We start from the raw sequence: 14,305 nt of genomic DNA on the forward strand, positions 1-14,305 counted from the left end.
AAAAAACCTAATGATCTGTATATTCTCATCTCAAAGAGCACATACCATGGTGTAATGGAAGCAGAGCACAAAGACAGACATCCACAAATCACAGGAACACTAGCAAAATATCTGTACACTGTATTTCAAGTTCCCTCTGGAGTAGTTCATGCTATTTATGTTTTCTTGTTGCCAGTGCCAGGAAAACTCAGAGATGCTTAACAGCAGCCTTCACTTACTTCATAGCAAAAGCTAATGACTTACCTCCATAATATCCTCTAAATTCTCCTCTGCATCTGCTTTTTCAGTCATAAGTTTGGCAGCTTTGAAATAGGTCTTCATGAGTAGATATCCCCTCTTGGCCCCATTCCAGTGAGATCGAGGAATTTCCACCAAACCATAACCCAAAAGCAACACAAGAAGAAAGAGACCCCATGTGTTTGCAGCAGCTATCCCAATTGTCTGAAGTTGATTCCTAAGGAAAAAAAGCAGCTGCAAACCCAAAAAACAACCAACAAAACAACAACCTCCTACTCCACCTACAAGAAAGTAAACTTGAGATATTTATGCACCAACATGGATTTTAGGTTTACAGGTACAAACTTCACATCAACTGTAATTCTTTCCTAGGGCCAGTATGCTACTGGGACATATTTTAAGCTGCCACAATTTTTTTCTACCTATCCATGTTTCTTCCCTCTCTAGAGGGAAGACAACAATGTTTAGTTTTCAATAGATTAGGTTTGCCTAGGAAATAACATGAGCTTAGCAACCATATTGAAATGGAGATACACCACAGTGTTCAGTACTGTAACTAGAATGGAAGACCATCAGCAATGGTATAAACATCAATCTATAATCATCTAGGATCTATAGTACAAAGAAGTGTTACACAGGAAGTGTAACAGACTTTTTGAAAGATGTTATTCTGAAAACACTGACAAAGCTTCTGCATATCTTTGCAAACAGATTTGCAGGGAAAAAAAACCAAACTGCAAATATAAGAGGATTCCTATGCCATAAAAATTAGAAAACCAAAAGACGAATTTCTCTAGCTAGTAAAAAAACCCCTTTCCATAAAAAGGTTAACAAATGTCCTGGTTTGGGCCAGGATAAAGGTGATTTTCTGTCTCGTACTTTTGCTTTCAACTAAGTCTCTTGGAAGCAGCTGCACTTGCTGAAATAAACAGCAAGTTTCTCAGACAGTGTCTGCTTCTGCGGGCTGATAACACTCAATGTTTATAGTTACAGCTAGAGACTGGTATGCAGAGCCAAGGACACTGCTCAGCTCTGAGGAACATTTTGCCCTCCAAAAGGAGAAAAGGAGTAAAGAGGTCACACCTGCAGCCCTCCTTTGGGAAGGAACAGAAAAGATAGATGGCCAAAATTGACCAGAGTATTCCATCCCATACACATCATACTCAGTATAAATTTGAGGGATCATGAGGGTCAAACCCCTCTGTGTTTCCCCTTCATCTCCTGTCCCTGTTTGCTTCAGCATCCTGGAAGGATTCTGTCCATTTGTCTGCCTGTGGTCCTGATCCGTGCCAGCCTGAATCTGTGTGTTCCTGCCTCCAGCTCCCAGCTGCTGCTGACCCCAGGAGTCCAGCCTGGACTTTCCCAGGGCTGCCCTGCAGCCTCGGTGGTGACATGAGAACTATTGGGGGTAAGAGGGAAGGAACATGGTATCAATTTTCCTGTATATTTGTATATATTCAGTAATTTTTTTTCCTTTTATCATTAGTGTTTCATTAAAGCTGTGTAGTTTAGTTTCCAATCCAGAAGTCTCTTTCCCTTATTCTCTCTCCTTTACCAGGGAGCAGAGGGGGATTAACAGAGAGCATCTGCCATTTGGTTTAATTGCTGGGCCATTGTTAAACTGTGACAACAAAATTTTCCAATTGACTAGCAAAAAATATATCATTTAAAACTGTTTTTTAAATAAGACCTGTTTCATTTACAAAACAGAGATTACTAGAGACAACTCATTCAAGTGCTTACATCATAATTCTTACCATTGTAAATTGAAGTTTGGATTTACAGCCACATATATTAAAAATGCTCCAAAAATCAGCAAGTAAGTGCCATAATAGATTGCATTCTCAATCAATGCAGTTTTAATCTTTCCAGTAATGGAGAACCCTCCTGATCTAGCATATGACTGCATGAAAGGCAGCAGAATCCTAGGAGTAAAACAAGAAAAAACAAACCACATTAGTCAACCATAGAAAAAATAAAAGAGAAAGTAGTTTAGCAGTGGCAGCATACTGAGACAGGGGTGTTTGAGCTAAAGACTCCTAAGCTTCTAACACAAAATTAGCTAGTTGTATGTTTTTATTCTAGATATACTGGTTTGATGGGAAACTTTAAACAAGCTGCAGATAAAAACAAGTATGAAAAATCTGTGCTGAGAACTCACTACCAACCTTTATATTCCTGACTAATTTAAAAAAAATAATAATTATTTGATGATAGGTTTATCAGAAACCCATTGTTTTCATAGTGTATCAAATAAAACCAAGCAATTTATAATATTACTCAAAAAATTCTTAGCTTATTCAAGGAATTATTTTGGTGCCCTGTGGCCTAAACCCCGTTTTTTTTCAAAACTATCCATAAACACCTCTTCATGTAAATTGCTCAATTTTAGCTGTAGAAGTGAACCAAGAGTAAATGGGTGCCACCTGAAAAAGAGCTAAAAATAAAGTATGGTGAATTTAGTACAGTAATTACTAGAGAAATTTCACTGCTAACACAAATTATATGATTAGATAGCTCTGTGGAGTGGTTATACATATTCTTAAAGAGTATGCTATCACTGTTACAATACTGCACTTAGAAATTATACCTATATCATAGTCTTTGTCATATTCTTTTGCCTTACTTACCATGTCAAAAACTGTGATGTCCAGTATACAACACGCCAGAAAATTGGCATAATTCCATTAGGAATGTAACTCCATGGTTTGAAACATTTTTGCTTACTGTAATATTGTAAAGAAGCTTATTGTTAGTTGTAGAGCCAACAGTACAAAAAACATTTTCTAAAAATTCCCCATCTAGAAAGTCTTAGAAAATAGCATACAAGTAATACACTACTATCTGAGTAAGAAGTCAACCCTAAACTATCTCAGAAGAAAATAAACTGAATCACCACTTAAAAATACTTATTATTCTCCTCACTGCAAATAATGTACCTGGACAAGACAGCTTTCTTAGAGAATAGAACAGTAGCTGAGATGAAGCAACTAAATAATTTAAGGTTACAATTTTTGGTTACAATTTTTCTTTTTGGGCTGGAAAACTTTCTTCATGCAAAAAAACCACTTCTGTAGACAGAAGACCATTAGACAGTGCAGCAGGACTAGGGACCCTACCTACAGCATTTACTGTAAAAAAGTAAAAATGTGTATTGGTTGTTTTTTCTGTTAAGTCCAGCTGGATCTAGGCTTATATAAAATTTGACTTGTTCAGTCAATATTTTTGTTGCAGGCAGTGTTTGCTCAAGAAGACAGAAAAGCTATGAGAGCTTTTCTTTCAGTGAAAAAAGAGCAAATGCAAGGTGCTCATCCACAGTAAGATACTTTGCTATTTTTCCCCACACCTGTCTGAGTGGTAAAGCAATGGTGAGTCAAAGGGCATGACAGTCAATGTAACAGGAGGATCTATTGAGAAATAATTAATGTTTTCCAGGGTCAAACTAGTTAAGCCTGAATTGGAAGTTTTTACATACATAGCCTGAGTATTCTCAAAGCTATAAAATTACCATGGAATGACAGGTAGTACGCCTGACGTTTCAAGCAAAGTTTTAGGATTCCAGTTTTATTAGCATACTATCTGCTCAATTACTATATAAAGTGATATTTCTATTTAATATATTCAAGTCATATAATATATAGTATAATATCCATCAGAATGTTATGAAACTGTATGTAAATGGAATAGTTTTCAAATTGTCTATTTACCCGTGTTTAATTAATGCACAGTGGGTGGTCTTAAAGGGTAAAAAATTGCGCCACGAAATTTGGCATTTTACTGCTCTTCAGTGGATATACCACACTTAAGACAGACTTCACATCAGAGCAAATATGGCTGTGTGTTGCATCAGCATCATCACCTGACATCTTAAATACTCTGATCATCTTAAATTATGCTACACACATCTACAAGCTGTGGAAATAGACAACAGAGGCTACAGAACAAGCAGCCATGGAAAGATCCCATATTCACCTACATTCCCCATGGTTCAGGGATTACTTCCTTCCTCCTAGGAGACAGTGAACAGGCTTCTGTTACTTTGGTAGAATATAGTACATTTAAGAGAATTCGTTACTAAATATGTGCAATTATATAACATGCAATTAGATTTGTTGCTTATACTTAAGACAAGCCTCCTAATTTCTTGAGAAAAGTATAAAATTAGACTTTCAAGTCTGAAGATTTTGAAGGAAAGATAAACATTCACCCATGCCACTCCTCACAGAAAACCAAAGTTGCTTGAAAAGTTTGGTTGTACTGAGGAAAGACCAAACCATAGAAATTAAGCATGAAATTTAACCCTTTTCTTACTTCTGCCCTAATCGTTCTTTACGCTACAATTTTCAAATATCTGCCACACAAATAACACTCATTTATAAATCTTAAAAACACAGTACACTCTTCTTTAAAAAAACAAATAAAACCAAAACCAAAAGCCAAAATTGCTTCCTAATGAAGAAAACATATAGCTGATACCTTGGAGCAAGTGTAACATATGAGCCATTACTTTCTGCAGGGCTGGAGTTAACAGCAAGTTTGCAGCGATTATAAATAGTCTAAAAGAAAATTATTTCCATATCAGTAACCAGAAAAAGGTACAATTCTTATTTAAAAATATAAGTCACATTTTTAAGATATTTCCTGTATTCCACATCTACATTTAGGAACAATTATACTAATTAATGCTCAAGACAACATGCACTCTGAAGGGCAAGTAAGTAAAAAACCTGGAATCTTTTTATATTGCCTAAACAGAAAAAAAATGCTATAAACAAACAATTAAACTCTAAAACATTCGAAATAGTTTTGTTGTCTAATTAGATCAATAAAAATAAAATTGTAAACACAGACATTGTCATTCTAAAAGGTAGCAAGTGTTAAGTCTAATAAGACAACTGTTAGGATATTTATTTGCTGCTTAGGATACTGTATTCTGTAATTAGGATTTTTCAAAAAAAATACCATACACATTTTATGCAACTAAGCAGAAAATCTCAGAAGTTTCTTACCGTACTGACATCCAGAGGCAGTATGAATACAATAAGAAAGCAAAGATACCAAGCCAATAATGTTGCTATGATCACCAGCCTATGCTGCTTCCTGAAGTCCCCATACCGATGAAGTAGGAATAAGGCCAGAAAAAAGACAAATACTATCTCAAGGCCAAGTGCTGCACCACTCATTATTGAATGTTCAGTCCAGACACACGTCACAGCTCGCTTAGGAAAGTAGAATAGAACTGCAATACAAAAATAATTCTAGTTACATAAATTATATTAACATCTGTGGAAGATGTTAATTAATGCACAGTGGGTGGAAAAGAGTAGTGCAAAAAAGAGTAATTTTTAAACACATTAATAGTTTTCTTATTTCACAACAAAAGAATTCTTTTCAGATGAAGAACAAGATTTTTAGCAAGGTGCTTTATAGCCCTCTGAACAAATCTCAGTATCATTGACATTTTGCCATTTCTACCAACCTATTAAGACAACTCCTCTTTATCTTCTTGATATAAAATAGAAAGTCAAAGCTGTGCTCCTGAAAAAAACTGTAAGACTAATTTTTAAGCCCAGTATTTCTTTCAAAAGAAAATCTACAAGGGCCTTTGTTTTTGTTTGGTTTGTTTTAGCAAAAATCAACTGGAATGAAGGGCTGAAAGTTTAAATTAAAAGCTTTTGGAAAGCTTTACTAGTGGACTGTTCCTCCACAATATATATAAATTCTGTACTCAGAATTCACAGAGCACAAAAATACAGCAAAGTATATGTTGTTAGTCTACTTGTGAGGCACCTTTTTTAGGTGTGAAATTCCATAAAATAAGAGGCAACATGTTAGCATGTTACCTAGGTGAATGTTAGCTAATTCATCTTCCTACCCCTCTTCTTCAGAGAAACTAAGGTCTCCATTCACTTGTTAGTAGTATCTTAGTACCATAGCTTCCCAACTGTTGCATTTTCAGTGCTTTCACTTTTCACTGGAACTTTATAGAGATTTAAAATAAATGCTACTATTAAAATTTCCCTCAATTTGATTTTAAATCCCTTCAAAATTTGTTAAAGTGAACCATTTCCTTTACTAATCTCTCTGCTTAAGCAGATTTGTTATGTACTAGGGCACTAAGCAGTGATTAGAATCATCTTATTTCACATAAAAAACTCCAGTACTTGAAGTACAGTGATCTCAGTACTTGAAGACACACAGGATCATTATTCTGTTTTTAAACCCACGATTTGCTTCCTTTCATTTTGCTCCTTTCACATTTTATTTCCAAACAGTGCCAGCAGCTTTTTTACTTCATATTAGCTGCTAAACACTGAACACCCCATATTCTCAAAATAACTCAAGTTACCTGTTTCTTACCAAAGGGTCACAAACCCTTTATCTTCTGCCTTTAATCTAAAGGATTCTGAAATTATTAGCATTATTTTTAGGGGAAGGCATCTCCATACTATCTCCCTTTATTACATTTTAGATAGATCATTTGTAAATCATGATGAAAGTTATCTAAACATATTTCTCAATCACTTATTCCAAGTAAATCCTTGTCTATTATATTGTACCATTCCTGTTTCCTCAGAAAAAAATCTTTTGTATTGATAGTATAGTAGTGAATTCCACCAAAACAAACAAAAAAGTGAATGGAAAAATATATTATATAATAATATATATTATTATATATGTTATATAACAACATATCTTATTGTATATATTATATATGTATTATATATATTATATATATATTTATATATTGACTTGCAGTACTATCTAACCTATGTAGCTTTGGGTATTCATTACAGCCACACCTTATGCTATGTAAACAAAAAAAATTATACAGCATATCCTCAATTAGTCACACCTATACAATTTTTTTTTAATGCAGTCACACCTAAAATGCTGATATGAAAACAGAAGGCAAAAAGGCTTTGTGCAAGATGCTGCACTCAAATATCACTATGAGGAAACCTGTAACAAGATTATAAACATGTACTGAATATGCTAAAATAGAGAGGGAACTGAATTTTACCACAAGTTAAATAGTTTTCATGGTCAAAAGCAACTTTATTGACCAAAGTAAACTGCTTTTTTTCTTTTCTTCACATCTCTTCTATTTTAGTATCAGAACACAGCACGAAAAACCTAATTTTTACAAGACCACAACTGATGACAAAATGTCATAATGATGAAATAATGAAATAATTGAAATACACATTTTCAAAACTACAGGTCAAAATTTTTGCAGAGAAACCACTTAAAACCAGTTCTCACAACAAAGAGCCTTCTTGTGAAAAAAAATCTACAAGGTGAGAAATGCAATGCTTACTAGGAGCTCTTACCGTTCTTGCTAAGTTCTGTCTAACAGGACAGATGTATTTGAGACCTGTGCTATTAGAATTATTTGCATCAGATGTTAAAATATATTACTGTAGGCTGTAAAGCCTTGCCTTCCTGTGGCAAGCAGCATTTGGTTCTGAACCTGATTGTTGTCTTCTAAGTTCCTTATCCATAATTCTCTTTCTTCATTTTTATTAGAAGGGCTTCTCACTATTAGCACACGGCTTCGTAGTATCGGCTGACTGAAATTCCTGAATCCCTCAAGAATGTTCTCCTGGGAACTCTGAAGAGGTCTCTTGTTCTGCACAACCTTCAACTGCTTAGAAGATCCTCCTATTAAGCAATGACAAGTAGTAACAAAATTACCGACTCCAAAGGCTCCGTCTACTGACATAATCTTGTTTTTGGAGACTAAAGCAATGGCAGATTTATATGAATAAAATAAAAAGCTGAAGCATGAGCACTGAAAGTGAAACACAAAGTCCTATGTCGACTTGGGATTTTCTTGCTTTGTTTCAAATATAGACAAAATCAGTATGTTTTAGCTTTCATGAATCCCCACACAGGACATACATTTCAAAATTCTGACATGAAATACTCTAGATCCCAAACCCAGCTAGTAACTCATTGCAGGTACCCTGAAGTTTACACTTAATTCCCCTGTAGCCTCACTGCTATCAACAGTATTAAATTACCTTGCCAACCCCAGGCCTAACCACACTCATGGTAATCTACATTACAAATGAACTACTCTGTCTGGTATGGAAATACTTGAGTTACTAAATGAAACAGTAGAGAATGAAAAAAACTATGAGAACTTTCATATAGCACCAAATCTAACAACAAAGACATTTCAATATGATACTCTTAAAGAAAAGCTAAAAAGAACAGATCTGTGAAGAAAATACCCTGGTGTAACAAAAGTGTACTCCAATATGCCTTTAATCAGAAATCTCAGATCAGACTGTACCACAGTTTTATGCTTTTCAGGCTTTGCAGGAAACTATTTCATTATCAGACTGATCATCTTGTAGACCAATGCAACTGGGACTTCAACATTTCCCAGGCAGTACAATACCACACCTTCTTACTGTTGCACTTGACACTTTCACCAGGTTACCCCTCCTGCTATGCTGAACTGGAACCCATACATTATCCCAGCTAGTGACTAAGAACGCCTGAACCCAGAATAACCATGCACATACCTGCACCATGTTCCCTCCTCATACTCAGCTTATTATGCCCTCCAAATTCTTTCCTGTTAAGACGTAGCGTACCATGGGGTAAAGTCCCAGGAGGGAGAAGAGCCCAAGAAAAATGGTCGATATTCAAGGATAATCTCCTCCAAGCCCAAGAGCAATGCATCCCACCAAAGAGGAATGCCAGGATGCCTGCATGGATGACCAAGGAGTTCCTGGACATACTTAGATGTAAAAAGAAAGTCTACAGAGGCTGGCAGCAAGGACTGGCAGCCTGGGAGGAGTACAGAGGAGCCAAGGATCAAATCAGAAAAGCTGAAGCCTGGATAGAATTAAATCTGACCAGGAACATCAAGGGTAACAAGAAAAGCTTCTACAGGTATGTCAGTGATAAACTAGGGAAGTTGAGGACCCTCTCCAGAAGGAAACAAGAGACCTGGTCACAAGGGATACGAAGAAGACTGAGCTGCTCAATGACTTGTTTTGCCTCAGTCTTCAGTAGCAAGGGCTCTGGCTACACCCACCAAGTTGGAGAAGGCAACTATAGGAGAAAAGCAGGTTCAAGAGAATCTAAACAATCTGAAAATGCATAGGTCCATGGGATGTGATGACATCTACCTGTTGTTCCTTAGGGAACCGAAGGATGAAGTTGCAAAGCCTATTTCTATCACAACTGAAAATTCCTGGCAGTCTGACAAAGTTCCCACTCACTTGAAAATGGGAAATATAACCCATATTTTCCAAAAGGAAAAAAAGGAAAGTACAGGGAGCTACAGGTCAGTTAGACTCATCTCTGTGTCTAGTATCATCATGAAGCAGATCCTCCTGAAGGCTCTGCTATGGCACACAAATAATGTGTAGGAAGTTGGTCACAACCTTCATGGCTTCACCAAGGGCAAATTGGCCTGAAAAAACTGGTGACCTTTTACAATGGGATCACAGCATCAGTGGGCAAGGGGATAGCAACTGACATCATCTACCTGGATTTGTGCATAGCATTTAACACTGTCCTGCATCATGGCCTCTATACTGGAGAGATCCAATGGACAGATCATTCAGACAATAAGGAAATTGGCTGAATGCTCACACCCAAAAGCTTTCGGTCAAACAGCTCCATGTCAGTTAGATCAGTTAGTTGCTGTTTAACACCTCTGTTGGCAACACAGACACTGGGATTGAGTGCATCCTCTGCAAGTTTGCTGATGGCACCAAGCTGTGTGGTGTGGCTCACACACTGAAGGGAAGAGAGGCCATCCAGAGAGTCCTTAATTGTCTTGAGAGGTTGGCCAATGCTAATCTCATGGAATTGAATAAGGCTAAGTGCAAGGTCCACCACATGGGTCAGAGCAATCTCAAGCACAAATATAGGCTGGGCAGGTAGTAAGTTGAGAGTAGGCCTGAGAAAAAAGAACTTGGGGGCGTTGGTTGAGGAAAAGCTCAACATGAGCCAGAAAGGTATGCCTGCATCTCAGAAAGCTGCCTGTATCCTGGGCTGTATCAAAAGAAGTGTGGCCAGAAGGTCGAGGGAAATGATTCTCCTTCTCCACTCCACCCTCATCAGACCCCACCTGGAGTACTGTGCCCAGTTCTAGGGCCCCCAACACATAAAGGACATGGAGCTGCTGGAGAGTCTGGAGGACATGGTAATAAGACTGGATCACTTCTCTCAAGCTGGGGACAGACTTTTTACGAGGACAAGTGTGAGAGAACAATGTGTAATGGTCTTAAACTGGAAGAGGGTACATTTAGATTAGAAATTAGGACAAAATTCTTTAGTGTGAGGGTGGTGAGACACTGGCACAGGTTGCCCAGGGAAGCTGTGGATGCCCCATCCCTGGAAGTGTGCAAGGCCAGGTTGGATGGGGCTTTGAGCAACCAGGTCTAGTGGGAGGTGCCCCTACCCATGGCAGGGGGGTTGGAACTAGAAGATCTTTAGCAACTCTTCCAACCCAAACCATTTAATGAAATACACTACCATTCTCTATCTTGTATTTGTGTAGCTGACTGCTCTTGTTCAAGTATAGGCTCTAAACTCTACTCATATTCACCCTTCCCCCTCCAACAGTCTTCTGAATCTTCAGGGCATTTTTATTTGCTCTACCACACTCAAAACGGTCTGCAATCCCCACCCCCCGTCTTTGCATCTTCTTAAATTCTAATAATCACATTATTTTATTATGAAAACTCTGTGAAAATACTGAAGAGTAGCTGACAGTGGACTGGGCTCCTTAATCATAACTGTAGTTGTTCCCAACTGTGCTTCTTCAGCAAAAAAATTCTTCCACAGCTAAAACATCCCGAGAAAATTAATCAAAATACACTCAAATAAATTTAAGACATCAGCTGATCCTCTGATATACAGTAGCCCCATCAGTGATGGCAGTGATGCTACCTTTTAATCAGCTATTATATTCTAGATGCTTACAAACAACTTTTGCTCCAGATTCTTTTTTTTTTTTTTTTTTTTTTCACAAATTCAAAAGGAAGCAGACTACTACGGCAATCTGTTCTCCCTGTCCTTCAAAAGTCAGTAAAGAACACAGTCACCATGGTTCTGGTTTCCCTATCTTTGGTGCTTCACTCACTTTAAAAATACTACATTTTTATTTTTCTTCTGTTGCTGTTGACATAGCCTTGGGTAAAGATCATTAAAGAGATTTGAACAAGTTACATATATAGAGATCTTGGATGTTTCAATTAAAACACTTGAAGAACCAAGCAGTTAAGGGTTTCCTTGCCTTACACTGTGTTTTAAACACCTGGGAGAAAAAATGTCAGCAAGAAAGTCACCTAACTATGGAAGAGATACCAAAGACAGTAATGGACGAAACTAAGAGCCACAGAATAGTGAAAGAAACATCTGTGTGACAGCATCTCCCCACCTCAGGCTGAATTCACAGCTCCACAGCAAATCTAAACTGAAAGCTGCAGCAAAATATTAATGGCCAGTTCAATTATGATCTTTTGCCTTTCTGTGAGGGAATAATCTGCTAATTCCTATTGAGTGGCACTTGGCAAATTTGTTTCACTTGGAAAAGAAAAATAGTACACCACACCACCTGTCAATGGGTTCTGAAGTCTGCACTACTCTACAAAACTATGCTGTTAAGAATCTTAGGGTAAGATTTCACTTTACACACAGAATTAAAACTTTCTGGACTGATAGAACGGCCCCACACCAGACCTTGTTGCTTCATCTTTAATGACAAAATGGGCTAACTTCACATTTTAAAAAAGAGAAAACCAAGAGGTTAAACAACAATGAAAATTTTCCCTTCATCAATTTTATATCCAAGTCTGCTTAGTGTGTTGTTGGGCTTTCTTTTTTTGTTCAGTTTTGGATTTGCTGGGCTTAAAAACTGACCAGAAAAGTTATCCAATTGTACTGTTTGGAAGAAACAGCTTCTGAGAGGAACCAAGAAAACATAATTTGCATAGCTTTGTTTTTCTAAGAAACACTTCACAGTCTATATACTGATTGATATTCTATTAGTAATAATAATTTCAACTCTCTTGCAATAAAGAAAATGTTTTAAATTGAGTAAACATCTAGTTGCTTGTATATCAATATTTAGGGAAAAAAATTTTATATATGCCAATGACAAGAAAAAAAAAAATTGCTGTGTTGAGTCTATTCAAAATAGCAGTATTGTCCAATTTAGTGGGACACTGGGTTGTCCAAAGAAGCACTGAAAAGAAGACAAATGCTTTACCAAGGCACATAGACATTTCTGTGTCCAAACGCAAGCAGTACAAAACAGAAGTTTATTTGCTTTACTTAGAGCTGTCTTATCCTCTAATAAAGGATATTCAGCACCACAGACATTTATGCTTTCATGGGGTTTAGGGACATACTCAGGAAGTAACACACAGAAGAAAGCAACTTCCTTGGAGAAACTAAAATAGAATCAGACCCAAAAACTGTACAGTTGCAATAAGTATTAAAAAAAACCCCAACAAGTAATAGTAATTGCTACCTGGGTTGCCAGATTAATACGCTCACTCAAAATAAGTGTCAGTAATGCAGTCAATCACATGATTACAAACCTGCATTAAGACAAAGTTAGACTACTTGGTAATTCAGAAGTTTTGAAAAAGAATTTGAATTTATCCCTTTCTGCAACTTCTTCTTTAAATTTCTCATACGTTAATAGAGAAAAGGGAAAAGACTGATAAAAAAAAAGGGGAAGTGTAGGGGGGCGACTGTCAAACATGTTAAATATTATCACTTTATTTCTTTTTAAATAAAAAAAATCACTTATCTTTCATTTGCCTGTCTAATTAAATAACCTGCACCACTTTATGTTGAAACTGGAAGTAGTCAACAATTCGTTTTTAAAAGTACAGGAATGCCAATTTTTTGTCATACCATATTCTGCATCTGACTCGGTAGTTGTGTATCATTCGCATTCCATTACCATCTTTAATTTCACAGGCACTTCTCTCCCTTGTAACACAGTAAACAGTGGACAGCATTTACAATGAAGTGGCTAAGGGTTGAGTTGTCGGTGTGCTCAGACTTATGTTTCCATCCCCACCAATTTCAAAGCAAGTAGTTTGGAAAGAGCATAAAGAGCTCCACTACTGAAAGAAAGCCTGGCATAAATCTGAAACATAGTAATAGAATATTTCAGTTTTGAAAAGACCCTTGCAATCATCGAGTCAAACCATCATGTCCATCCATCATTGAAGGAGCATCAAATGCATCCATCGAGTCCACCATGGTGCAAAAATAATGAACAGTTTAAGCTAGGACTAAAACACACTGGCAGTCCCTCAGCTTCAGGCCTTCACAGAGAAGGCGTTCCCAAAACGCAGGAAAACCTTTCACGGTAAAACTTCCCTGTCAGCACGATTCTGGTCTTCCAAACTGCACATTAAAGCTGTTACAGCTGATGAGTGCACATCCATTGGCCCGCACGCGAAAGAGAACCAAGGTCTACAGACACTTAGCGAACATCAACATTCACGCCTTAAACGCTTGGGGGGTCCCTGATGGAACGAAAACATCGGGGCTAAGAGCAGAAAACCCAACATTATCCTACAGTCCCCTTCGCCCGCCTCAGCCTCCCCCAAACCATTGCCCCCACCCACCTCTCCTGTCCATTCCCTAGTCAAAGGGAGCCCAAGATGAGCCTGGGATTCCCCCGTTCGGAGCGACCCAGGGGGCGGGGGGACACGGACTCCGCTCCCATCTCCGCCGCGCCCGGCCCGAGAGCCCGGCCCGAGCCCCCGGCCCCGGCCCCGCCCCCACCCCGCCGTGACTCGGCGCTGCAGCACCCCCGCGGCCGCGGCTTCCCGGCCCGACCCGCTCCGACCCTCTCTGCCGCCTGCGCCGGGGCCCGCGCACCGGCCTGCCGGTGTCCTGAGCTGCGCCGCTCTCTCACCGCAGGCAGAGCCCCCTCCTCCGCTGCCCGTCCTCACGGAGCACCCCCGCCCGCCATCCCCGGCTGCTTCTAGGCGAGGAAGGGGTCAGATCGCTACGCAGAGAGCGGAGGCAGCACCCGGTTCCTTCCGTGTCACTGCGACCGGGACCG

General features: G+C 38.5%; 1 protein-coding gene across 5 annotated transcripts in view; it reads right to left on the reverse strand.

Annotated features, from left to right (window-relative positions):
• Nucleotides 1-14,291, reverse strand: part of LMBRD2 (LMBR1 domain containing 2) — a 34,881-nt gene extending 20,590 nt beyond the window's left edge. The window contains exons 1-6 of one of the 5 annotated variants that reach the window (XM_071731774.1): nucleotides 14,156-14,291; nucleotides 5,247-5,476; nucleotides 4,714-4,793; nucleotides 2,868-2,963; nucleotides 1,995-2,162; nucleotides 244-454 (exon numbers count right to left, since the gene is read on the reverse strand). In XM_071731774.1, coding sequence (XP_071587875.1) covers nucleotides 244-454; nucleotides 1,995-2,162; nucleotides 2,868-2,963; nucleotides 4,714-4,793; nucleotides 5,247-5,420 — 729 coding nt within the window. In that variant the 5' untranslated portion in view covers nucleotides 5,421-5,476; nucleotides 14,156-14,291. Of the gene's footprint in view, nucleotides 1-243; nucleotides 455-1,994; nucleotides 2,163-2,867; nucleotides 2,964-3,176; nucleotides 3,266-4,713; nucleotides 4,794-5,246; nucleotides 5,477-5,716; nucleotides 5,768-14,118 lie in introns of those variants that run through there. The other 4 variants (XM_071731775.1, XM_071731776.1, XM_071731777.1 and 1 more) reach the window with 4 other exon arrangements.
• Between the last annotated feature and the right edge of the window lie 14 nt (nucleotides 14,292-14,305).

This window comes from Heliangelus exortis, chromosome Z (genome assembly GCF_036169615.1).
Source record: "Heliangelus exortis chromosome Z, bHelExo1.hap1, whole genome shotgun sequence".
Classification (NCBI taxonomy): Eukaryota; Metazoa; Chordata; class Aves; order Apodiformes; family Trochilidae; genus Heliangelus; species Heliangelus exortis.